This window comes from Rhinoraja longicauda, chromosome 33 (genome assembly GCF_053455715.1).
Source record: "Rhinoraja longicauda isolate Sanriku21f chromosome 33, sRhiLon1.1, whole genome shotgun sequence".
Taxonomy (NCBI): Eukaryota; Metazoa; Chordata; class Chondrichthyes; order Rajiformes; family Arhynchobatidae; genus Rhinoraja; species Rhinoraja longicauda.
Genome location: NC_135985.1, coordinates 12,553,872 through 12,580,375, shown reverse-complemented (window position 1 = coordinate 12,580,375; position 26,504 = coordinate 12,553,872). Strand labels below are relative to the sequence as shown.

Sequence of the window (26,504 nt, the reverse complement as noted above, 5' to 3'; positions counted from 1 at the left end):
CTTTTCAAAACGTTGAACATAGAACAGTACAGCACAAGAACAGGCCCTTCGGCCCACAATGTCGGTGTCGAACATGACGTCAAGACCATCTCTTATTTACCTGTACATAATCCATATCCCTCCATTCCCTGCATATCTATATTCTTATCCAAAAGTCTCAGAAATTCTACTTTCATATCAGCCCCAACCAACAACGTTGGCAGTGCGTTCCAGGCACTCACCACCCTCTGTGTGATTTTTTTTTTTAAATGCCCCACACATCTCCGTTAAACTTAGCCCCTCATACCTTAAAGCTATGCCTATTTGAGAAAAAGATTCTGTCTCCACGAGCTATGCCTTTCAATTTTATATTCTTCTACAAGGTCTCCCCACAACCTCCGGCATTCCAGAGAAAACAATCCAGGTTTTAGTTTAGTTTAGAGATACTGCACTGAATCAGGCCCTTCGGCCCACCGGGTCTGCGCCGACCAGCAATCCCCGCACATTAACACCATCCTGCACCCACGAAGGACATTTTTTACATTTAACCAAGCCAATTAACCTACAAACCTGTACGTCTTTGGAGTGTGGGAGGAAACCGAAGATCTCAGGGAAAACCCACGCAGGTCACGGGGAGAACGTACAAACTCAGCACAGACAGCACCTGTGGTCGGGATCGAACCCGGATCCCCGGCGCTACATTTGCTGTAAGGCAGCAACTCTACTGTTGCGCCACCCGTGATCGCCCAACCTCTCCCTGTACTGCATACCCTCTAATCCAGGTAAACTGCCTCTGCACCCTTTCCAAAGCCCCCACATCTTTCCTCACACTTGCTCAGATTATATTCCATGCCATTTCCTCACCCGTTTCTGTAGCTGATCTATATCCCGTGTAAATCCTATCCCAAACAATCTTCTCCAAAAGCTTTCCCACTACTGACATGAAGCTCACGGACATATAATTCCCTGGATTTTCCCTGGTTCCCTTCTTAAATAAAGGAACAACATTAGTTACTCTCCAGTCCTCCAGTATGTCACTTCTGGCTAGAGAAGACGCAAAGATCTTCGTCAAGGCTTCTGCAATTTCCTCTCTGGCCTCTCTCAATAACCTAGGATATATCACATCAGGTCCTAGGTAATTAACCACTTTAATAGTTTAAGAACACCCACATCACCTCAACCTTAACCTTAAGATGCCCTTGCATATTAATATTGATTGAAAGATTGATTGCAAAAAATACAGCATGGAAACAGGCCTTTTGGCCCAACTGGTCTACGGCGATCATCTATCCCCCATTAACACTCGTTCTATATTATCTCACTTTCGCATCCACTCCCTACACACTAGGGGCAATTTACGTAGGCCAATTAACCTATTCTCTGCACTTATCTCACTGCCCCCCAAGTCCTTCTCCTTGGTAAAAAGAGATGCAAAGTACCTGGTTAGTACCTCACCTACCTCCATCGACACCTCGCATAAATTCCCTTCTTGATCCTAGAGCAGTCCTACCTTCTACCTGGGTACCATCTTGTTTGTAATATAGGTATAAAAAGCATTGGAATTTTCTTCAATCCAACTCGCCAAAGGCATTTCAGGCCCCTTTTGGGTCCTTATAAATGCCTGCTTGAGTTCTTTCCTTTCTTTTTATTTCTCAAAAGCCCTGTCTGATTTCATCCCCTTACACCTTGCAAGCACTTCCTTTTTCTTATTGACCAAATTTATCCTCCTTACTGGAACGTGCTGGTTCTGAATTTCGACCAACAGGTCTTTAAATGACTCCCACGTCAGATATAGACATGCCCAATAGCAGTTGCCCCCAGTGTACTCACCAGAGCTCCTGCCTAATAAAATTGTAGTTTACCGTACTCCAATTTAGGTAATTTAACTCCTGCAAGGTTCAGCCTTCTCCAGATTCAAAACAATCTTAAAACTAATGGAGTTGTGATCAGTATACCCAAAAGGCTCTTCCACTAAAACACCAGTCACCTGGCCAGGCTCATTTCCCAACTCAAGGTCCAATATGTTTCCCTTCTCGGGTTGGACTATCCACATACTGTTTCTAGAAACACTTGGATACACCTCACATATTCTGCCCCATCCAAGGCCCTGCTGCTTTTGCATCTTTCAATAATATGTTTGCATATCTGTTCCCATCTCCCGCTTGCTATTGGGGGGCTTACAGTACAATTGCATTAGTGTGCTTGCACCTTCCTTATTTATAAGCTCTACCCATACAGATCAGCGGACAAACTCTCCAGCTCCTCCGAGTGCTGCCGTGACAGTTTTCCTGCAAATCCTCCACCTCTTTGCCTCCCTCTCGATCACTCCTGAAACGTCGAAATACCAGAACATTAAGCTGCCAGTCATGTCCCTCTTGCAACCACTTTTTTGCAATGGCTACAACATCATTGTCTGAAGCACCAATCCAGGCTCTTAAGTTAGTCTACTTTCTCTGCAATATTCCCTGTATTGAAATAAACACATTTCACCTTTTCAGCATCACCATATTCTTTCCAACCCCTGCTTCTCCCTGCCTATCCTTCCTTTCAAGACTTATTGGTCCTAACCTCTACCTTCCCATACTCTCCCAATTTCTAATCTAATACTCTGGTACCCATCCTCCCGCCTCTCTCGTTTAAATTTTAATCTTAACCATTTCTTTCTCTTCCCATTTTCTCTTCTGAGAAGCACCTTGAGGTACCTACTATATGGAGGAAGGAGACAAGGTTACAAGCTGAACTTACCATAGAAGTGCCCAAATCCCATGCTGAAAGCAATAACCAGTGCAAGTAAAATGCATTTATTCAGAGTGGTATTGAATCGATGCTGCTGCTGCTGCTGCTGTTCTCCATCCACCACATCCTCCCCTGGTTTTTCCTCTGCTTCAGAAGATGATAGGGTTCTTTTTCGAATGCGTCGTCTCCGTAGAGTTGGGCTGGAATTACCACTGGTTTCATCGCTACTAGATTCATTCATGCTTCCTTCTACTGCAGATACTAAAATAGAAAAACATTGTAAAGATTACGCAAACTCATTGTAAAGTCATTGTAAAGGCAGTCCCTCAAATGTTGTTGAATAAATGGTTCCCTATTTCCACCTGTACACAAACATAGCAGTTCCAGATCTTCTTATGCTCACTGTCGTGGGCTCTGGAGATACAGCATGGAAAATGGTCATCACGTTTCTCTAGACAGGAGAAAATCAAGCTTTATTTAGAAAGGACTCAAAGAGCAATTACATGGTCTTTTGGAATAGTGGTTCTCAATCCATTTGAATAAAAGGCATCAAAGGACACTTATTTTAAGGAGCTGGGAGGTTTCCAGGGACCACTCGTATCCCGGAAGCTGGGGTAGCCAAGATGCTGAGTAAAAAACAGTGCTGGAGGAACTCAGTGGGTAGGGCAGCATCTGTGGAGGAAAATGGACAGAAAATGTTTTGGGTCAGGATCCTTCTTCAGACTGCAAGTGTATCTTTTATTTCCTGTGAACTTTCTAACTAAACTTCCTTAACAGGATACCATAGAGATGCGACAGGTAGTGCATCTGTCTCACAGCTTCTGTGACCAGGGTCTGATTTTGACCTCTGGCGCTGTTTGTGTGGAGTTTGTATGTTCTCCCTGTGACTACAGGGTTCCCCACACCAATACTCCAGTTTTCGCCCAAATTCCAGTGTTTGGATCTTACATTAATTGGCGACTGTGAAATAGCCCTATTATAGGTAGCTGGTTAGATAGAATAAGTTACAGGGATCTAAGTGGGCGAGTGGGATTAATATGATTGTGCTTAAAGCCTTAATAGACTTAGTGGACCAAAAGACTCCCTCTGGTGTAAAAATATCTGCAAATATAAAACTATAAGAAATACCAACATGAACTGCCCTAAGCTTTGGCACCAACCAAGGTGTCAAGAACTCAGCATAGGAGCCATTCAAGCAGCTACGCAAAGCATCCTGACATAATACTAACAACTTTTCAAAACCACTCCCCTATTTTTGGAGTGCACTGTGGCACTCAGAGGTCACGTTGCTTTTTGTTTTAGAAATAAATGTTCATAAGCTCCCAGAAGTTAGAAATGATGGGAATAAAACAGGAAAGGAACATAAGGAAATATATGCAAGTGTATTTGAATCTGCAAAACCCAGACATTTGTATTTATTGCCAAGAACTTAACCTGAAGAAATATATTGGTAGAAAACCGGTGGTTTTAGCATAACATCAAACTAAACAAATAGGACCAATAGAAGCAATTGTTTTGTTGTTCTCTGTGACCCAGAACAAAGGGAGAAAATACATATTTATTCACAAAATGCTGGAGTAACTCAGCAGGTCAGGCAGCATCTCAGGAGAGAAGGAATGGGTGACATTTCGAGTCGAGACCCTTCTTCAGACAGAAAAAGGGTCTCGACCCGAAACGTCACCCATTCCTTCTCTCCTGACCTGCTGAGTTACTCCAGCATTTTGTGGAGAAAATACATAAATCTGTATTCAGGTCAGCTCTGTGGGTGAAGCTTGGCATAGTTGTCACATTCACCTCTATAACAGTGAACTTACAAACACGATTTTTTTTTGACTGCTTATAAATCGGTTTTCAAGCATTCATTATTCTTAGCTTCAGTTTTGATCAATCATCTTACAAAGTTGTCAATTCAAAGATCCAAAGTAGTTGCAATATAAATAAAATGTGTTCAATGTGTACATAATTACCATTAGTTTGAATGTCAAAGGCAGGTATCTGTTATTAGAATAATAAAGAAATTGTCTTTTAATCTCAATAAAAGGGTAGAGTATTCAATAAATTAAGTTATGAGTTGATGTTAAATTGTGAAATCTACACCTACTCAAATATCTTCAATGCAGATTTAACTTATTGACGAGAATAATCATTACCTTGCACTCAAGCTTGACTTTAAATAACCTGTTCTTACCAGTTTCGGGAGGGGCGAAAGTATACTGGCTGCTGGAGGACGAGCCTAGGTTCAATTCATCATCATTTATGTGTTCTGTTTCTGCATCTTCAGTTGCTTCTTGAATAGTCTGCAGATCTTCCACAGGAGGTGACTCAAGGGTAACAATATCTGAATCATCACTGGTTGCACCAACAAAAGTACTGTCATCAGCCAATTCTTCTTTTGGTGCCTGGTTAAAACAATATATAAACAAGAGTGCCCTGTTAGTTTTTAACAAAGAAAAAATTAAGTTTGCATGGCAATTTACTTTTGCAAATCAAATCCATAAAATGCAACCGACACTGCAAGTGCACATTTCACAATTAGGAGTGTTTCTCAGAAATTATATCACTTAAATTTGAAATACATTATAAAGATTTTGGCATTCAACAAGGTTTTATTGTCTACCCTCAAAATTCAAGTTTTATATGCGGTGTTGGCATATTTATTGACCTTCTCTCCCTACTAAATACTTTGCCCTACAGGTGAGATTGCTCAAAACTTGGTAGATATTTATAAGGAGCAACAAACAATCTGCTGGAGGAACTCAGCAGGTTGAGCAGCATCTGTGGAGGGAGGGAAATGGACAGACCATATGTCAGGACAGGCTCTGCATGTAGCCTGAGAGGAGACAGCCAAGTTCAAGTTTAAGTGTATGCTTAAAATTGTGCATGCAGTAGCTTCACAGGACATAGACTCAGACAAACACACAAAAACAAACTAAATCAAAAAGACAAACTAAAAAAGGATACTTTTATATTGAAATATCATATCTGGGCTAAAACTAAATATCAAACCGAGTTGGTACATACCACCATGTAAAACATTAAACTGCTGTGAACATATTAGCCAAGGAGGCCAATAATAAATGTAGCTTTTTTCTCAACAAGAAAATTGCAGTTTGTATTATCCATGTGCTTGATTGTTACTGTACAGATAACTTTCATAAATACTGCTATATTCTTCCCTTGTTCTTTACTGAAGACAGCAGCTAGTTTCTTACCCTTGGAAATGATACGGTTACACAGAAATTCCCCATCTTGTCAGCCATACGTTTTTACAGAAGAGCTGCAAGAATGCAGAAGAGCTACACAAACACCTTTTACCACTTTGCTCTCTGAAACTGGAACAGCTGCAGATAAGCTTTGATAAACAGAGAAGCCTCCGGAAGTTAACCCTATTGCCTTTCAGTAACAACAATCTTTCAAAACCCAATCCCATTTAGAATGCTTTGACTTCTGAAGCGGTAAGTGATTCCCAAGGGTGGCTGGAATTCCAAAACTGCATTGGAAATAGATGGCTGTAATTACGTACAGTTCAAGATAATAAGTGGTTTTCAATAGTATCCTGTGCTCAAAAACACACACCAAGCTGAAAATAGTTTTCAGTCCCAGTAGAAGATGTGAACCCAAACCTAACTCTATTGATTATGCCAAATAAATCTTTAACTCTTGAATAAGAAAGATTTAAAAAAACATGAAATACAACTGAGGTTTTCACATTTTCAATTATTATTTGGCAGCATCAAGCTGGCAATACAGGTTCATCAATTAAACACATTTTCTTGCCTCTGAAATAAATAAAAAACATTAGCCTTCAGATCCATACTGCATAAATGGCTTTCTCTGCATACCAGGTGACAAGAACACACCATTCAACCAAGAAATATGAAACAAATGGATAAAATGAATAATTCTGTCACCCTGGCAACAGCCAGGTGAAGTCACCTCATTTTTAATTATGCCAAAGCAGGCCTCACCTTCAACTCAAATTCAGTTTAGTGTTCATAAGCAACAGTAGTAGAATTAGGCCATTTGGCCCATCGAGTCAACTCTGTCATTCAATCATGGCTGTTCTATCTCTCCCTCCCTCCCTGCCTTCTCCCCATAACCTCTGACACCTGTACTAATCATTTGTCATGTTGGTCCATGATATTGATTGGGTCTCATCTGCACAAAACAATATTGTACACCAAGGATATTCAATGAAAAACACTAAGCATTCACCTGTTTAGACATTAACTTTTTAATAATTAGAAAACATTGTGTTACCCATTAGAATTTCTAGACCACTGAAAATGCCCCAAAATCTTTTGTTTCAGTCTTCTCATATGCTCATTGGCTTCTGTTGATTTTCAAAGAAAATAGCTCCAAAAGAGAAAGGCTGTGACAAATATACACAATAACTTCTGATGAAATCATAAATTACAAGGAAAATTTTAAGGTTTGTGTAAATTAGAAAAGCGGTGGATACATAATAGACCAGTTAGCCTGACATCAGTGGTGGGGAAGATGCTGGAGTCAATTATAAAAGAAGAAAATGCAGAACATCTGGATAGCAATAACAGGATCGTTCCAAGTCAGCTCGAATTTACGAAGGGGAAATCATGCTTGACTAATCTTCTGGAATTTTTTGAGGATGTAACTAGGGAAATGGCCAGGGGAAAGCTGGTGGATGTGGTGTAATTCGACTTTCAGAAAACCTTCGACAAGGAGATTAGTCGGCAAAATTAGAGCGCATGGTATTGGGGGTAGTGTACTGACATGGATAGAAAATTGGTTGGCAGACAGGAAACGAAGAGCAGGGATAAATGGGTCCCTTTCAGGATGGCAGGCAGTGAGTAGTGGGGTACCGCAAGGCTCAGTGCTGGGACCGCAGCTATTTACAATATACATTAATGACTTGGATGAAGGGATTAAAAGTAACATTAGCAAATTTGCAGATGACAAAGCTGGGTGGCAGTGTGAAGTGTGAGGAGGATGCTATGAGGATGCTGGGTGACTTGGACAGGTTGTGTGAGTGGGCAGATGCAGTTTAATGTAGATAAATATGAGGTTATCCACTTTGGTGGTAAGAACAGGAAGGCAGATTATTATCTGAATGGTGTCAAGTTAGGAAAAGGGGAAATACAATTAAATCTGGGTGTCCTAGTTCATCAGTCACTGAAAGTAAGCATGCAGGTACAGCAGGCAGTGAAGAAAGCCAATGGAATGTTGGCCTTCATAACAAGAGGAGTTGAGTATAGGAGCAAAGAGGTCCTTCTGCAGTTGTACAGGGCCCTAGTGAGTCCACACCTGAAGTATCGTGTGCAGTTTGTCTCCAAATTTGAGGAAGGACATTCTTACTCTTGAAGGAGTGCAGAGTAAGTTCACGAGGTTAATTCCAGGAATGGCGGGACTGTCGTATGTTGAAAGACTGGAGCGACTGGGCATGTATACTCTGGAATTTAGAAGGATAAGTGGGGATTTTATTGAAACATAAGATTATTAAGGGGTTGGACACGCTAGATGCAGGGAACATGTTCCCGATGTTGGGGGAGTCCCGAACCAGGGGCCACAGTTTAAGAATAAGGGGTAGGCCATTTAGAAAGGAGATGAGGAAAAACACTTTTCACTCAGAGTTGTGAAGCTGTGGAACTCTCTGCTTCAGGAGGCAGCGGAGGCCAATTCCCTGGATGTTTTCAAGAGAGAGTTAGATAGAGCTCTTAATGATAGCAGAATCAAGGGAAATGGGGAGAAGGCAGGAACGGGGTACTGATTGTGGATGATCAGCCATGATCACTATAATGGACTCGCCGAATGTCCCTATCCAGCTATCCAACAAGCTAAACAATTGATCCAATAAAGACCAGTAGAGACGAGCTGTCGTTTGATGCTTTACTGTATTCAAATGTGAAAAGACATTGCGTCTAACAAACTCTGTGAGGAAGGATAGCAGCAGATTAAACACAAGTGAATTACACTGCGTACACCCTGAGGTTATTCCTTTTTGAGCTGCACTTCCTTGTTTATGATAACTTCCTATCTATTATGGAATGAAACTTAAAGCTGTACCAAAACTTCCAGCAGGTGGCAATAATGCATTTAAACAAAATACAGTCCAGTATAATCACGGTGAATGGCGGTGCTGGCTCAAAGGGCCGAATGGCCTACTCGTGCACCTATTGTCTATAATTAATTAGCCAATCTACAGTTATTTATTTCTTTTAGAATCAAATTTCTGGCAACACTTTACAAATGTTAATAATTCCAACTTTATTATTTAAAGAGCAACCAGTTATTACCAACCAACTATCCAATTGAATACTGCAAATGCAAGTTCATTAAAGGCAATTTGACTGTGAGCTCACCTTGGATACCAATTCCTTTTCCTCAGATGCAATTGAAGCACTGAGATCTTCCACTTTGGGCTCTGTGTGCTCACTGCCTTCTGCTGCAAAGCAAATTACAGAGAATAAAATGTTTCAAAGTTTGAAAATTTTATGAAGAACAAGAGGTCATTAAGTTATTGAAACAGGAGTTTTGCGATTCCTACAATGTTTATTTCTTCTCTAGGGTTAGCAATCTAGCCTGTTTTCAGGAAAACACTATTACAGAGCTACATAGCAAGAGCCAATAAATATAACATAGCTTTTCCATTTAAAGAAAATCCATAATAAATTACTCCGATTTACTGGTCCTGATTTCAATATTACAATGACACCAAAACCATCAACATTGCCCCTTAAAATTGAAGGATTTTCAAGCTTGAGGTTGAGTACAAAATTCCCAAAGCTGCTGTCAGTGATCCTCCACAGACTACAGATGGCAAATCTTGTGCTTGATAAATCAAGCCAATTCTCGGTCCATTCATAGAGCCGAATGACAGGAAAGGGAAATAATGGAGCTTCTATGACCACCTTCTATCTGATTAAAGAGAAACCAGTTAATCCAAGCAGCATAGAAGTTAACCATTTAATAGAACTAAAAAGACTACTTATTCCATAAATTGGGAAATATTCTTTCAGGAAAGCAAGCAAGTTAAAGATTCCATTATGGCAGAAAAACATGTAATCTACACTGGAAAATCATGCATTTGCAATGGAAACTTCAGATCATTGAAAGATCTTTTAGTTATGATTTTTTTCTCCAGAATTTAACTTTGCCTGATGCAACAAGGCTCAGTGGAATAAAATGTTCATCAACTTAACATCTCAGCCACTGAACCAACAAATACTCAGAATCTGTCTGAACTTTGATGTCAGATGGTATGGTTGCAGAGGAAAACAAAGGGGACAAATTAGGTGGGGACCCATCTCCTGATCATTAACTTCTCCTGGTTAGCAAGACAACAGAATTCTAACCTAGTTGGTTGCCTGTGAAACTGGTAATCTGTAAGACCCATGTATGAATTATAGTCACCCGGGCAGGATGACAATGGCTGTCCAGTGTTCCCAAACTGTATCCATGCAGGAGAAGTCAAGGTAAGCAAGTCATTGAGTCAGAGTCCACGCCAATCACCTGGCATCCATTTTTACACTAATCATATTTTAATCCATTTCATTTCTGATTCACTGCCCTTCAGCTTTTATCACTCACCTACACTCGGGTACAATTTACAGCAGTCAATCAAGCTGCACAATTTTTGGGTGTGAGAGGAAATTGAAGCGCCTAAAGGAAGTACAAACTCCACTCAGCCAACACCCAAGGTAAGGATTGAACCCCAGTCACTGCACCACGTTCAAGAAAGGAGGTGGGAGTTATAAACTAGGCATTCATAAAGCTTTATATACCTGCATATATACACATTTTTAGCAGAAAATGAAAATAATCTCCATTGGCTATTATGCTTACCTTGTATTTCACATGATTGGTCAACTTGTTGATTTGTTAAAGGCTGCAAAGTGCATTCCGCCTCTCCCTTGTCTGAATTGAGTACCTCCACATCAGAACCCTAACCAAAGGGAGATCATCAGTTATCAAGTATCACTACAAGCAAGTTCAAAAAGTTACGTTTACTCTTAATTTGATGGTATGCATATTCTATGCTTGAATGTAATGCTCATAATGTCTCTACCTACACAGCTTTCAGATTTTCTGCTACCAAGAGAGCATCTTTAACTACACGATAATTACAGGAATACCCAGATTATCAAAGAACTGCGTAGTGTCACACACAATTATCTGACTTTGTACTCTTTAAGCGACAAGGTGAACATACGTTATGATACAGCAGTAAAGTTCCAGACTATTTTAATATAGTACGTGAACAGCACAAAATAATTTAGTGCATTTAGTCTTAAGCACCACATCAAAACAGTAACAGCAGTCTTCTTAACATTCTCTCATCATAATTAGATAATTTAAAACATCATCTTAGTTTTGATTTGAATTGCACAAACATGAAGTTCAGTCGGTCCAGTCCTGCTGGATGATTGATCCCACTCCCCCATTCTGTGTGACAGATGCTTTAAGAAAACTCCTTACTAAAATATTTGTAAAGATACATCAGAATAAAAACAAAATAATAAACAGTATTTCCCATAATTTTCCAAATAAGATTGAGATACTAGAATCAAACTGAAACATGGTCATTGGAGAGCCAAAGATCACGTGAAAGAGCTCAGTGTTTCCCATTTCTCCTGTATTTCTTCTGCATATCAACATAATAAATGATAGCCATTTCCCACCATCAATACTGTTTGAGAAAATATACTTGAATTCATAACAAAGTATTCAACTTCTTACAAACAACTTAAAACTGGGCGTCATGTGAAATGAAGAGGAATTGTGATTTACACACAATATTAAAAGCATTGGCCATGGTCATATTTAACCATAGCATAAACACAGCATGAACAATCTAATTGCTGTGAACATTACAGCACCTTCAACGTATGTTGGAAGGTTTATAGTACTGATTGGTCAAAAATGTACTCATGCTTTAGTCTACATAAAGAAACTTAGTTTCCATTCACTGGAAGACACCACAGAACTTTAACATTTTACATAACCCATTGAATAAACTGAGTGGCCGGAATGATTGATTGGGGCAAGAATACCAAATTATTGAACGATCAAGGAATACCAAAAGTAATTTAATTTTTTTTACACCAGAACCTTTGTGCAAAGAAATTGTTCTATCCTAGAATAATCTATAAAATAATGAGGCATTGGTAGAGTGGGGAAGGGCTCAAGACATTGGAGTCAAGACTACAATGCCTATCCTTCACACGCACACAAACAAACACACCTTGAGGATATAGTTTTAAAGTACAAGAGATGGGCAGGGCATCTTTGTTAATAACACAGTGTGATAGGTATCTGGAATGAGCAGCTAGGGGTGCTGGTGGAAGCAGATACGATAGTGGTGTTTAAGATACTGTTAGATAGCCATGAGTATGCAAGGAATGGAGGGAAATTGATCATGTGCAGGCAGAAGGGATTAGTTTAATTTGGCATCATGTTCGGCATAGATATCGTGGGCCGAAAGGCCTGTTCCTGTGTTGTACTGTTTTGTGTTGCATAAGCAGCCTCCTGATTCACATCCTGATTCACATCTGATAATATCCCACTTAGCTCATTAACACTCTTAACTGCTTGCCAAAGAACAGAGAACGTAAATGTTGGGCATGGCAGACTGGCCTGAACAGCTGTAAATTTAGCTGTAGAATTTAAAATGTACCAGGACCCTAGGTTGGTACATTTGATTTTACGAGAGTGACTCAATTCCTCTAAATTAATTGTATTTTTCTATATTTGTAAAAGTTTTTTAGGACACCATAATCTGTTGTATTCAGAATACTTCCACTTCTGCATATTGTAATCAATACATCTGATCCGCAGCTGTGTCTATCTTTGATGGTTTAAGCTTTTTTTAATATCGTGGTGCATACACATAAGATTCTTACCAACATTCTGTGTAATCTGTAGCTGGAGAGATTGGTTTGAAACAGATGGCAGAGTAGTGCAGTGGTTAACACTTGCTATCTCAACTCCAGGGACTTGGCTCAATCCTGACCTTGGATGCTATCTGTGTGGAGTTTGTGGCCAAGGAGTTACCCTGATAAATGCACCCTTGCGTTGATTAGCTACAGTAAGTTTCCCATTATTGTAGGCAAGTGCTAACAGATTTAAAGAAGAGTCATTGGGCATGCAAAATAAGTTGAAGGGGTACAGAAAAGAAAAAAGAGGGGGGAAATGAGATTGACGGGGCTGGTCTGCTGAGAGCTTCCATGAATTTGATGAGCCAAAAGATCTTCTGTATTATAATAAGATAAACTGGCGTACATTTTGATATGAAAAAAAATCCAAAAACTTTGAAAATCTGAAACAAAAAACTAAAATAGTGAGGAGAAAAAACCCAGAAGTCAGACAGCAGCTATGGAAGGAGAAACAGTCAATGTTTCAAGTCTGCAACCATTCATCAGAAGTCTTGATATGCTGAACTGATCAAACTTCTGCCCAACTGCTTTACAAATGCCTCATCCCATATTCCCAGATGAAATAATGTTAAAGATACTTGCCCAAAAATTAAGTTGGAAATTTTTCAAAGACACTTCACAATTCTACATAGGAATCTTTACAAGTATTGATTGTGAACAGCACAGAGTCCTGTTGGAATGAAGCCACATCCACAGCAGCCATTCTCATGGTTATCGGGAAAGGAAAAAACCCAGAGAAATACAGATGCTGGATGCAAAAAGGAAAGAAGCTTTTCAGCATTTGCAATTCTATGATTTTCAGAGAATTGCCTGAATGCTAAATCACAAATAGAGGTCACCAATAGAGGTCACCAACCACGTTTATGGTTGACATTAACAAACTTGGCTTAGTGGAAGGAATCAGGAGGTTGTGTGTCTTTCCGTGTCTCTGCCTGTCCAGCGGGGGAGGGGGGTGGAAACAGTGTGTTGCTATTCAGATTAATGATCAGTGACCAATGATGTACCTCAGGGATCAGTACTGGATCCACAGTTGATTTCATCCATATTAATGATTTGGACGACAACATTGTAGGCAGATGTCAAGCTTGTGAAAATTAGGGGTGTTGTGGAGAGCGAGGGTGGTTATCTAAGATTCCAATGGGATCTAGATGAACTGGGGGTGTGGGCCATGAAACGACAGATTAAATAGATATCCTAGTGAATATAGATGATTTGGGCCAAAGGGAGAGGTTCTGTCAGCATAACCTGTAAATCTCAATCTGTTTATCTATTTCTGTTGATCTTTTTACCTCCATTTGGTTTAATTATGTATTCATTTTCAATCAGACATTGGCAATGACACTAACTTACCAACTTACATATTTGTCTCCTCAGTTCAGAATTGGCCATACAATACTTGTCAAGTTTCCTTTATGTGAATCCAGAATATCTCCAAGAAATTACTAATTTCAGTTGGTAATTTGCTGCCATTTCCAATGTCGGTAGTTAAACTAAACTGAAGTAAATAGACCAATAGATAAATAAGTAACCAGGTGAGGTGCAGAAGTATTTTTAGCATGATGACTATTGGAGGCATTATGATGAGGTACTGACACTGGGTAAGGGTTTCATTAGTCCAACTGAAAAAAGAATGCACCCCAGTTTCAGGTATTAGGACATAGAGGAAGCATTTCGCTCTAATGTAGAAAATATCTGAATTCCCAGGGTGAGGTAAGAGAGACTGAGATTACAGAGAGTTGGTAAAAAAAAAACCATAAGACTGGATGTCCTGCAGTGAGTGCATCATATTCCTTAATCTTTCAATCATTCACCAGATACAAGTCAGGAGTGCAAAATATTCTTGACTAACCTGTAATTGCAAATCTAAGAGGTTCAATAATTTCCTAGTCGCTTCAATGGCACCTCATGCAACATGTGTACTGTTTATAACCCCCACCATCTGCCTATCATGACAGCAAGATGTATATCTATTATCCAGACAAGAATAACAAATATATGATTCAAAGCACCTGTCCTATCCTTCCTCACCCTAACCCTACCCAGTATCAGTATCATATACTGTCAATTCCCCATTATTACCCATCAGAATCTTTGAAGACACAAACTCACACCACGATGGGGTACCTTATTTGCATTGACTGCAGAGGTTCAAGAAAGTGACCCATTATCTGTCTCAACAGTAATTAAGTTTAGTCAGTTAACCCTGACTTCAATATCAACACCAACTCTATGAAGAAGAAAATGGCCATCTTGGAAAGCCAGTGTGAAAATATTTTCCATTTCTACCTGCATGCACTAAAATAGCACATCTATTTAGTAAAGACCGAGATGAGGAGACCATTATTGGTACACAAAGGAAATTCCTTTTTGTGCAATAAGATTTTAATGGTTTTCTTCCTTTTATTTAAAAAAATGTTCAGTTCTTTAAAGGTGCGAATTGACACACACTGAAGTATTAGTTATACAGTTAAAGAGCTAAAACTGGAGAAAAATAGTTTACTTCATGGTTAATTATGGTCCAACCACAAGAGGATTCACTATCGCTGGAATTCTCTGACATCTTCAAGCCCAGGTAACTGCAAAACAAAGATATATTCAAATTAATTAAAAAATCAATTGGGCATTGAATATTAAACTTGAGATGTCATGTTGCAGCTGTATAAACATTGGTTGGGCAGTGTGCACAGTTCTGGTTGTCACACCACAGAAAGACAATGTTAGTAATAGAGATTGTCAAAAACATTCCCTTGAATGAAAGACAGTAGTTACAAGGGGAGATTGGATAGGCTAGATATATGAGGGGCATAGATAAGTATTTTTCCCTGGGCTGGCGTATCTCGAGCGAGAAGGCACAGGATTAAGGTGAGAGGAAAGAAATGTAAAAGATATTGGAGGAGTGTTTTTCATAAGAAGCTGCAAAGGGAAGGAAGTGGAGGCAGATACTACTGCAACATTTAAAAGGCATATGCATAGATACTTGGACAGGAAAGGAAGAGGGCGATATGGGGGCATGTGGATTAGTGTAGATGGGCATCACAGTGGGCATGCATCAGGTGGGTTGCAAGGATCAGTCTTTGCTGTACTTTATAATTCTAAGATTGCAATTTAATTTGTTGTCAACCGACTTCCACACAGCAATCATTCCGCCTAATATAGGGGAATGCGAGAATTATTTTATTTGGTCATTTGCTAATGATGTCATTAGTGGTCAATAATTCTGGGGCTTTATAAAAAAAAAAGGATTCTGTCAACGCCAACCAATTCTTAAATTTGTGGAAAATAAAGTTAAAATAATCCTGGTTAAAACTGTTTAGTTTGTACATTTGAATAATTTAAATTTTAGTAAAGAAATCTTTGGATTAATAATAGATGATACCGCAAAAGCAGGCTGCTTGTGTTCTAGCAACCATGTGACCCATCTTTCCAAGCTGCCTCTTATCAAGAATGCAAGGACTCTCTATTCACAAACAGCTGCACACACAAAGTCAGCTTAAAATAAAAGTGGAGCTTTCATCACAATCTTTCTTGCTGGTAAACAATTAATCTAGGCCAATCACAAGCTAAAAACTACAGTCCAACAATTACCATTACCAATTCCGAATTTGAAGCTTTAAGACAATCAATTGTTTTGTTTTTAATTTAATGTATTCCATTCCCAATTCTTTTTTTTTTTTACTGTTCTGGTCCAAATATCATTGATCAGATAAAATACGTCCTGATTATTTTTATTTCAATGTCCTTATCTATTAAAAATGTAAACCATATAGAAAGCTTACAATGCCACTTCTAAAACAGGAGAAATGCAAGTAAGCCTGCTGATTGAGTTTTCATTTTATGGGTGTTTCTGTAAATACAGCTTTCAGTAGTGAAACTGAAGGTCTCCAAACTTCCAGGTTATTTTCCTGTTTTTTAAAAATGTAATAATCCCATTGTTTCATATCCTGGATTTTAAGTAGGTGTATAGCCAAAATAATGAGATGAAGCAAAAATAAATAAATCTGTTTTTACAAAGAAAAATAGCAGATGCAGTGCCCTCCATAATGTTTGGGACAAAGATCCATCATTTATTTATTTGCCTCTGTACTCCACAATTTGAGACTAGTAATTTAAAAAAAATCACATGTGGTTAACGTGCACATTGTCAGATTTTAATAAAGCCCATTTTTACACATTTTGGTTTCACCGTATAGAAATCACAGTTGTGTTTATACATAGTCCCCCCATTTCAGGGCACCATAATGTTTGGGCACAGCAATGTCATGTAAATGTTGTGCCAATGAAAGTCAAAGAAGCCATTATGAGACTGAGAAACAAGAATAAAACTTAGAGACATCAGCCAAGCCTTCGGCTTACCAAAATCAACTGTTTAGAACATCATTAAGAAGAAAGAGAGCATTGGTGAGCTTACTAATCGCAAAGGGACTGGTAGGCCAAGGAAGACCTCCACAGCTGATGACAGAATTATTTCTGTAATAAAGAAAAAATCCCCAAACACCTGTCCGACAGATCAGAAACACTCTTCAGGAGTGGATTTGTCAATGACCACGGTCCACAGAAGACTTCATGGACAGAAATACAGAGGCTACACTGCAAGATGCGAACCACTGGTTAGCCGCAAAAATAGGATGGCCAGGTTATAGTTTGCCAAGAAGTACTTAAAAGAGCAACCACAGTTCTGGAAAAAGATCTTGTGGACAGATGAGACGAAGATTAACTTATATCAGAGTGATGGCAAGAACAAGGTATGGAGGAGAGGAGGAACAGCCCAAGATCCAAAGCATACCACCTCATCTGTGAAACACGGTGGTGGGGTGTTATGGCCTGGGCATGTATGGCTGCTGAAGGTACTGGCTCACTTATCTTCATTGATGATACAACTGCTGATGGTGGTAGCATAATGAATTCTGAAGTGTATAGAGACATCCTATCTGCTCAAGTTCAAACAAATGCCTCAAAACATTGGACGGTAGTTCATTCTACAGCAAGACAATGATCCCAAACATACTGCTAAAGCAACAAAAGAGTTTTTCAATGGTCAATTCTTGAGTGGCCAAGTCAATCACCCGATCTGAACCCAATTGAGCATGCCTTTTATATGCTGAAGAGAAAACTGAAGGGGACTTCTAGCCCTTCTAGCTAAAGAAGGCTGCAACACAAGCCTGGCAGAGCATCACCCGAGAGGACACCCAGCAACTGGTGAGGTCCATGAATCATAGACTTCAAGCAGTCATTGCATGCAAAGGATACGCAACAAAATACTAAACATGACTACTTTCATTTGCATGACATTGCTGTGTCCCAAACATTATGGTGCCCTGAAATGGGAGGACTATGTGTAAACACAGCTGTAATTTCTACATGGTGAAACCAAAATGTATAAAAATGGGCTTTATTAAAATCTGACAATGTGCACTTTAACCACATGTGATTTTTTTTCTATTACAATCTCAAATTGTGGAGTATAGAGGCAAATAAATAAATGATGGGTCTTTGTTCCAAACTTTAAGGAGGGCACTGTATATATGGATATCAAAGATGCTGTGTCTGTTCAATGAAAAATTTGCAAATTACATGTACATGCAACTGCTATGCTTCTCCCAAAATGATCTTCCCACTCACAGATTCAAACCAAAGGTTTAAAAATAAGAGGTTTTATTTTCAAAAAGCCATCTCTATTTTCTTTGCATTTCATCTACTTTGAACCACTGGTAGCAAAACATGTTTCAGTATAACTATATGAAAAATGTTTTTAAATCAATTTACATGATTAATGTGCAACATTAAATGCTCATAATGTGTACAATTTATGGCTTTCAATAGAATACTTATTTTACACATTGCTGTGATGTTTTGCTGTAATAATGTTCTTCTGATTACAGTGAAATTGCCATGTACATTATTGAAGATATTTTAATTGTATGTTGAGACAGTTGTCACAGAGTCAGAACACAAAAACAGGTCGATCTCACCAAGCTGCCCCATCCAAGCTAGTATTGTTTGCTCGCATTTGGCCATTACCCACTTAACCTTTCCTGTCAATCTTCTACCTTAGAATAGTTTCAATAGGTTAAAAAGGCTCTTAAAACTTTTGCTCTGCCTTATAAAGTTTCAATGAAAGGAATAGTTCTGGATTTAATGTTTGCAATGTCTCAAAGCACAGTAAATTACAATCTCTATAAATCCCAAACAAGACAAAAGGATAGGGATTAAGATTCTAAAATGATAAAGGAAGGAAGGTATGAGCAAAGTAAATCAAGAACACTGTTTACTGTTACAACAATATTACAAATCAAAACAATAGGCCACAGGTTTTTGAAAGCCTTCTCTGCCATCCTTCAAAATGATATTCTAACTCATCCAAGTCCTTGCCTGATGACCCAAACACCCTTAAATCTCCAAATATGCGTCTTAGCCCTGAATATATATACTCAGGTAATCAACATTATTAATTTATACCTACGTTGCAGCACCAATGCAAGAAATTTGAGCAACACGGTGAAGTTAGGTAAATTGTTCTAACCATTGAAATAAATCCTCTAATGTTGTGAAAGAAAACCAAATATGGATTTGTTGTTGGCGGGACTAAAGACCACGAAAATGAAAATGCCAGCCAAATTCTCAGTCTGGGCAAAAAAATCAAAATAGTGAGATAATATCTCGCCGCCACCAGTCCATGGAGTATTTTCACATAGTTAATCTTTAACTCCATTTATCAATTTCAATTGTGCCATTGTGGAAAATATAAACATTGATAAACTACAGGTGGAAAATGGTTAATGAAGAAGTTTCGTTGGTGAGCTGTGGATTGCAGAAATAAATACTGCAACAGCTTACAATAACGCTGGCTTTAAAAAATAATGAAATGAGGAAATCGTTGTATGTACAATACTTTACATGTGAAACAAAGATATACTATAAGATAAATGCCTATTATTGCCACATAGTTTTTGGCCTTATCGCAAAGGATTGCGCTCAGAGCAACACTTGATAACAACATACACGATCAATATGTTTGGTTTCCTATGTTTTGCCAATACATCAATAATTGCGTTATCAGGACCTGCGCAACCCACAGCGCGATCGCCGGCGAGTGCGGCAGGAGCTCGTTCTCCGCCTCAAATAACCCCGCTTGACAAATGTGGCCGCTGGCGACAGGCTGATGGGGAAACACACTGCACCCGGCCCGGGGCTGAAAAGGACAAGAGCGAAGGCTGGCTGGGCAGGAAGACCAGACAGGCCCGGCCCTGCCCTGCCCTGCCCTGGTGCTCTGCTTCACATCCAGTGGCAGCGCCGGCGATCGGCCTCGGGACATCGCTGGACTGTCCGCCCGATGGACAGCGACGCGTTTGCACGCGGGGCCCGGAGGCGGCCTTACCTGCCTCCCCTCAGCCGGAGGTGCCTCACGCTGTGGACGGGTTAAAACCACCATCCACACCCGGCCCTTGTGATGTTTTGACTGACGAGCAGTGACGCCACCGCCCGAAGCGTCAATACAAGCCCCACCAAGCCGCGCCGCATTGTGGGACTTGCAGTCCCGCCTCTCGAAGTCGGCGCCGGGCCACCGCGTCTCGGGACTACAGCGCCCAGAATGCAGCGCGCGCCGCGCCCGCCTCGGAACACGTCACCTTCACACAACCCAATCAGGGCGCGGTTACCAAGGCAGCGCTGCCACAACAAAGCAGGCGGGCAGAGAGTGGGGCAGAGAGCGAGACGAGAGCAGGGGTAGAGGGGAGCAGGGGTAGAGGGGAGCAGAGGGGAGCAGAGAGCAGGGGTAGAGGGGAGCAGAGAGTGGGGCAGAGAGCGAGACGAGAGCAGGGGTAGAGGGGAGCAGGGGCAGAGAGTGGGAGCAGAGAGTGGGAGCAGAGAACATGGGGTAGAGGGGAGCAGAGAGTGTGGCACAAGGAGAGCCGAGCGGGGCAGAGAGGGGTGCAGAGAGGGGTGCAGAGAGGGGTGCAGAGAGGGGTGCAGAGAGCACAAGGAGAGGAGAGCCGAGCGGGGCAGAGGGGTGCAGAGAGGGGTGCCGAGAGCGGGGCAAAGGGGGAACCTAGAACGGAACAAGTGGGGCCAAAGGGCGCCGGAGTGAGGAGCCCCGACTCGGCGAGGAACCCGCTGGTGCGCCTGTTGGCGACAGGGTGCCGGAGAAAGCCCTCGGGGAGCGAGGAGGATCGCACCGTGTCACCATGGCTGACTGTCACGTTCCATCGCCTGCTCGAAGGGTCCAGTTCAAAGAACCAGAATGTGACGACTTCAAGTCTAATGAGCCGCTGAGCGATCTCAATTCAACTCCGACTCGTAAGGTCCTGCTTAAGGGCAGCGAGTTCGACTGTCTCCACAAATCCCTTGCTTCAAAGCCTGAGTCTGTAGCTGCAGTTTGTGAAGATCAAACCCCGCTGCCCAACCCAATTAATGAATTTGAAGTGTGCGTTGCTCCAAGGGCGGACTTGGAAAACTCCGCGTGGGATAATCCGTGTGCGCCAAATACTGGGATGGATGGATTGAGAAACTCAGTCTGCGCTGACCTCAGCACACCCATCGCTCCAGCAGCTTACATTAAGGACACCATCTGTGACGCCTACTGTTTTACTCCAGGGGGTCCTTTGGAAGATCCGTTGCGTGATGATTTCAATCCTTCCACTACTTTAAAGGTCCCCGTGGATTCAATGTGTTACGACCTGAAACCAGGCCTTGAATGCAAAGACACAAGTGGTGATCTCACGCAATCGTATGCTCCACAAGTTGAGGACAAAAGGGAAACGAGAGGCGCCGATCATATTCCCGTCCGCCCCCCAGCGACAAAGGATAAGAAGAAGCTGTGGTTTCCCTGTGCGAATCCTGGAAACCCTATCTTTTCCTGCATGGAAAAGATCCCAACGTTGCCACGATCCCCGGTTCCATTCGTGAAACCCCAGAATTCGCTGTTCAGAACAACCTCTGCCGATTATGGATCCAATGAACCGACTTGTGACATTGCACCCTCTGTCTACAAACCGATATCGCAGTCGTTCTCGGAGGCGCTCCACGTCGGTGGGATGTATCGTGACGGCTCCCTGAACACCAAGTCGGATAAGAAGAGAATTCACGATTTACTCCCGATTTGATTTTCAGCCCCCTTACAGTTCTGTATTAGTTACTATAGTAAGGCATTGAAGACAAATGTTCTTTTTTTAATCAATAGCAGATTTTGGGAGAGAATGGTATATAACCAGATGGAATTTGAAACTCTTGGTGTGTGTGTGTATAAAACAAAAACAGTTGATCGTTTGTATATTTTTAAATAATTTTCTGTAGTAATTTGCCCGTCTATAATATAGGTTTTTTTCAGATCTTTACCGTGACTTTTTTTCCTTTTGCATTCGTTTAGCATTTTACATTTGCAGATAAAGGAATCGAACCGTGGAAATTTGAAGACCCGAGGGGCTATTTATTCAGCGCGTCTTTTTCATCAGTCTAATCCTTCAGTACATCCTTCAGTCTCTTGCCTTGAGGTCAGGTTCTTCTGGCACATGTCCAATGATATTTAAATACGATAAATGTTCCTAGCTTTTCCGGTAGAGTTCCAGATCAGGGTCAACCTTTAATGGTAAAGCCTTTATCACTCTCCTCTTGTCCCAGTCCCAACCAATACTTCCTGGGGTTTTTTGGCCCTTCTACATCAATGAGTCGAAATACCGTTCCACGTGTTGGACATATTTCTTGCAGACATAGTCGTCAGGAAGACATGGCTACAACCTGGTCTCTTTCACCTGAAAGGAGAAGCAGAGCTGATTGTCATTTATTGCTCTTCTGCCTTTTCCAGCCATTTGTTTAGTGTTTGATTTCTAATTCCATCTATCATTCACACTGCAAAATTGCAAAAAAAACTTTATAACTTTAAACCAATTCCCAACTCTCTTGGCCTGGACTCCAGTGATTTCAAAGTTAGACATAAATTGCCAGAGTGAATTTAAATGATTTAGACAGCGGCAAATTTGGCCAGGCATTCTCCAAAGATTTGAAACTTTTAATCCTGAAGAAGGGCCTCTGCAGTTGTGTGCTGAACCTTTTTTGAGGTAAAAACAAGTGAAAGTGTCCAGTTTGGTTTAAGGAACATGGCAGCCTCGGGCTTCAGATTAGTGCCTATTGCGTGAATGCAATGCAACTCAACCTGCCGAGAAATAAAGAACTTTGCCTTGTCAACAAAAGGAGCTTCATCACCGAGTCCAAGCACTGACTCTTTATAACTCTCGTATTCTTTTGCCTATGAGCTCACTCTCTAATTACACTCATTGACCAAATAACCGTGTTTACAGTTTATCCCCATAGTTACTCCAGTTTTATGCTATCAGATTTGTCTCCCTGCTCCACCCTCCCCACTTAAACTTCTTTTGTCTCCTTACCAGTTTTGATGAAGTGTGTCTGACATGAAACATAGCTCTTGTTTCTTTTCCCACAGAAGCAATCTAACCTGCCAAGTATTTACAGCATTTTCTGGTTTAAGCACCGACTCTTTCATGTTATTATAAGGGCTCCAATAATTTTTTGGAACAATAAGTGTTTTTTGTTGTCTTAGTTGTCTCAGTTTAAAAGGAGATTAACTAAAACAATATATCCTACTGCAACAGAAAGATTAGCTCCTATTTACATTGTCCAACAGGAGGTACTGAAAGTGCAATTCTTATGAACAGACAGGTGCTCCTGAAAAGCACCCTAACCTTTAGAGACACATGTATCACGAGGTTATTCATCACTGATGATGATCAGAATGAACATAGCTTTACTTATATTTATGAATCATTACAGACAAACAGTGATAATTTGAATAAAACCAAAAAGGGTTAATGGATTTAACCAGGACATCTGGTTAACATCCGGTAAGCAACAGGTTGAAAAACACATTCTCAGACTGAAATCTTTCTGGACTTTCCAAATCTGAATCAGATCTATGCCAATATCAGGAGAGATCAAATGGTGGCAATGAAGTAGCATACATCAGACAAAGACATAGAGCCGTCTGCGAATACTCAAAAATGCTTGAGTCAATGAAGTCTCATGCCATCAGATTAAACATGGGCAAGGAACCGTATTGTAGATTACTGACTGCCTCACCTTCCCGAGTTGATTTATCAGTACTACACACTGAATGCCACTTTAAAGAGGCAGTGGGGATAGGACCTGTGCATAACTTAGCAACAAAGAGTAGGAATAAACGGGTCCTTTTCGGAATGGCAGGCAGTGACTAGTGGGGTACCGCAAGGCTCAGTGCTGGGACCCCAGTTATTTACAGTGTATATTAATGATTTGGACGAGGGAATTGAATGCAACATCTCTAAGTTTGCGGATGACACGAAGCTGGGTGACAGTGTTAGCTGCGAGGAGGATGCTAGGAGGCTGCAGAGTGACTTGGATAAATTAGGCGAGTGGGCAAATGCATGGCAGATGCAATATAATGTGGATAAATGTGAGGTTATCCACTTTGGCGGCAAGAACAGGAAAGCAGAGTATTACCTGAATGGTGACCGATTGGGAGAAGGGGAGATGCAACGTGACCTGGGTGTCATGGTGCACCAGTCATTGAAAGCAAGCATGCAGGTGCAGCAGGCAGTGAAGAAAGCGAATGGTATGTTGGCATTCATAGCAAGAGGATTTGAGTTTAGGAGCAGGGAGGTTCTGCTGCAGTTGTACAGGGCCTTGGTGAGACCGCACCTGGAGTATTGTGTGCAGTTTTGGTCTCCTAACCTGAGGAAAGACGTTCTTGCCTTAGAGGGAGTACAGAGAAGGTTCACCAGATTGATCCCTGGGATGGCGGGACTTACATATGAGGAAAGACTAGATAGACTGGGCTTGTACTCGCTGGAATTTAGAAGACTGAGGGGGGATCTTATAGAAACATATAAAATTCTTAAGGGGTTGGAGAGGCTAGATGCGGGAAAATTGTTCCCGATGTTGGGGGAGTCCAGAACCAGGGGTCACAGCTTAAGGATAAGGGGGAAGTCTTTTAGGACCGAGATGAGAAAACATTTCTTCACACAGAGAGTGGTGAGTCTGTGGAATTCTCTGCCACAGAAGGTAGTTGAGGCCAGTTCATTGGCTATATTTAAGAGGGAGTTAGATGTGGCCCTTTTTGCTAAAGGGATCAGGGGGTATGGCGAGAAGGCAGGTACAGGCTACTGAGCTGAATGATCAGCCATGATCATATTGAATGGCGGTGCAGGCTCAAAGGGCCGAATGGCCTACTCCTATTTTCTATGTCTATGTTTCTATGTTTCTAAGTGTAACTCGGCATCCCCATTATTAACTTTGATGGCCACATTCTGAAAGACAAATGTCATATTGGTCTTGTAGGAGGTTGTGAGAAAATCCACACAAGGGAAAAACCTACTTATCTAACAAAACTAAACTTCACGCATTCACTTTCAAGCAGCCTGCTTGATCATCTGTTGTATCCATTCCCACCACCATCAGGACACCAAGTCTGCAATGTTCACCATTTGTTCTCCAAAGACGTACAGGTATGTAGGTTAATTGGCTGGGTAAATGTAAAAATTGTCCCTAGTGGGTGTAGGATAGTGTTAATGTACGGGGATCACTGGGCGGCACGGACTTGGAGGGCCGAAAAGGCCTGTTTCCGGCTGTAGATATATGATATGATATGATATGACTTGACTTGACTTGATATACTTTTATACTGTAGGGTATACTGTTTTAACTGTTTCTAATTTTGTTTCTCTGGGCTGTCTAAATTTCTGTTGATTAGCTAATTAATTTATTGCATCGAATGGAAGTCGCATTTCCAATCTCATTATACCCCTGTACAATGACAATAAAGATATATTGTATTGTATTGTATTGTACTTGCAGCAACTAGAATGACACAGCAGTAGAGCTGCTGCCTTACAGCGCAAATAAATAAATTAGGAACAGGTCACTTGGGCCTTGAACAATTCAATACCTGCAAGGATTGTGATATGATTTAGAGCCAGAGATGAAGGAATGGCAATATCATTCCAGATGAGTTTGATGTGCGGTTTTGGAGGAAAACCTGCAGCTGAAGGAGACAAGAGACTGCTGGTGCTGGAAACTTGGCAATTACATTTTTGAACCTGCACGTGATGGTGTTCTCACATCTCCATTGACCTTGTCTTTATGGGTGACAAAAGTCACGTTTTGGGAAGTGGTGTTAGAGTAGCCCAAGCAAACATAATTTTAAACCTTTCCAAATGCTCTCTAAATAGCAAATCTATGAATGGGTTCTCAAAACACACACCTATGTAAAGAGGAAACATTGGAAAATAAATTTGCTTGCTGTCTTTCAAAAATTTCCCCACAATACTGCTCCATCATAATTGCAAATATTCATATTTGTCACATCTTGATGGGTCCAAGCTAAGTTGTTTTCTTTTCAATTTCCTTCTTTATAACATTAACTTTTTCAAAAGATTTCAGTTGTGGCTGTATCGTACAATATTTTTCAATTTTATAATTGTAATTCTAAGCAAATGATATTCCTTTGTCCAAATTGATTTGGACATATCATTTCCTACTGGAATTCTCTGCCTCAGAAGGCAGTGGAGGCCAATTCTCTGGATGTTTTCAAGAGAGAGCTAGATAGAGCAATTAAAGATAGCGGAGTCAGGGGTATGGGGAGAAAGCAGGAACGGGGTACTGATTGTGAATGATCAGCCATGATCACATTGAATGGCGGTGCTGGCTCGAAGGGCTAAACGGCCTACTCCTGCACCTATTGTCTATTATGGCATTATGACTATTAATAGATTATTTTAAAATAAAACCTGATCACCTTAATCCACCAAGAGTTTAATGTTAGAGTTATATTGTCTGCATTGGTGTTGGTCTAACCTATTGACCTCAACTATTTGTCCTCAATGCTTTTCTTGCTTA

At 40.8% G+C, this 26,504-nt stretch overlaps 2 protein-coding genes across 4 annotated transcripts in view; one reads left to right on the top strand and one right to left on the bottom strand.

The window, feature by feature from the left end:
• The window catches only part of ccpg1 (cell cycle progression 1), a 35,111-nt gene extending 14,977 nt beyond the window's left edge, over positions 1-20,134 (bottom strand). For 2 of the 3 annotated variants that reach the window (XM_078427466.1, XM_078427467.1), the window contains exons 1-6: positions 20,006-20,070; positions 15,127-15,202; positions 10,537-10,636; positions 9,054-9,136; positions 4,904-5,114; positions 2,725-2,976 (exon numbers count right to left, since the gene is read on the bottom strand). In XM_078427466.1, the coding sequence (XP_078283592.1) occupies positions 2,725-2,976; positions 4,904-5,114; positions 9,054-9,136; positions 10,537-10,636; positions 15,127-15,202; positions 20,006-20,055 (772 nt within the window). In that variant the 5' untranslated portion in view covers positions 20,056-20,070. Of the gene's footprint in view, positions 1-2,724; positions 2,977-4,903; positions 5,115-9,053; positions 9,137-10,536; positions 10,637-15,126; positions 15,203-20,001 lie in introns of all 3 variants that reach the window. The other variant, XM_078427468.1, reaches the window with a different exon arrangement.
• Positions 20,135-20,664: 530 nt separating this feature from the next.
• On the top strand, positions 20,665-24,098 carry LOC144608952 (uncharacterized). Its single transcript, XM_078427217.1, has one exon. The coding sequence runs from the start codon at positions 20,807-20,809 to the stop codon at positions 21,722-21,724; it is 918 nt and encodes a 305-aa protein (XP_078283343.1). The 5' UTR covers positions 20,665-20,806; the 3' UTR covers positions 21,725-24,098.
• Positions 24,099-26,504: the final 2,406 nt, after the last annotated feature.

Coding starts and splice junctions, on each gene's coding strand:
- LOC144608952 (XM_078427217.1), top strand. CDS start 20,807: ATGGCTGACTGTCACGTTCCATCGCCTGCTCGAAGGGTCCAGTTCAAA.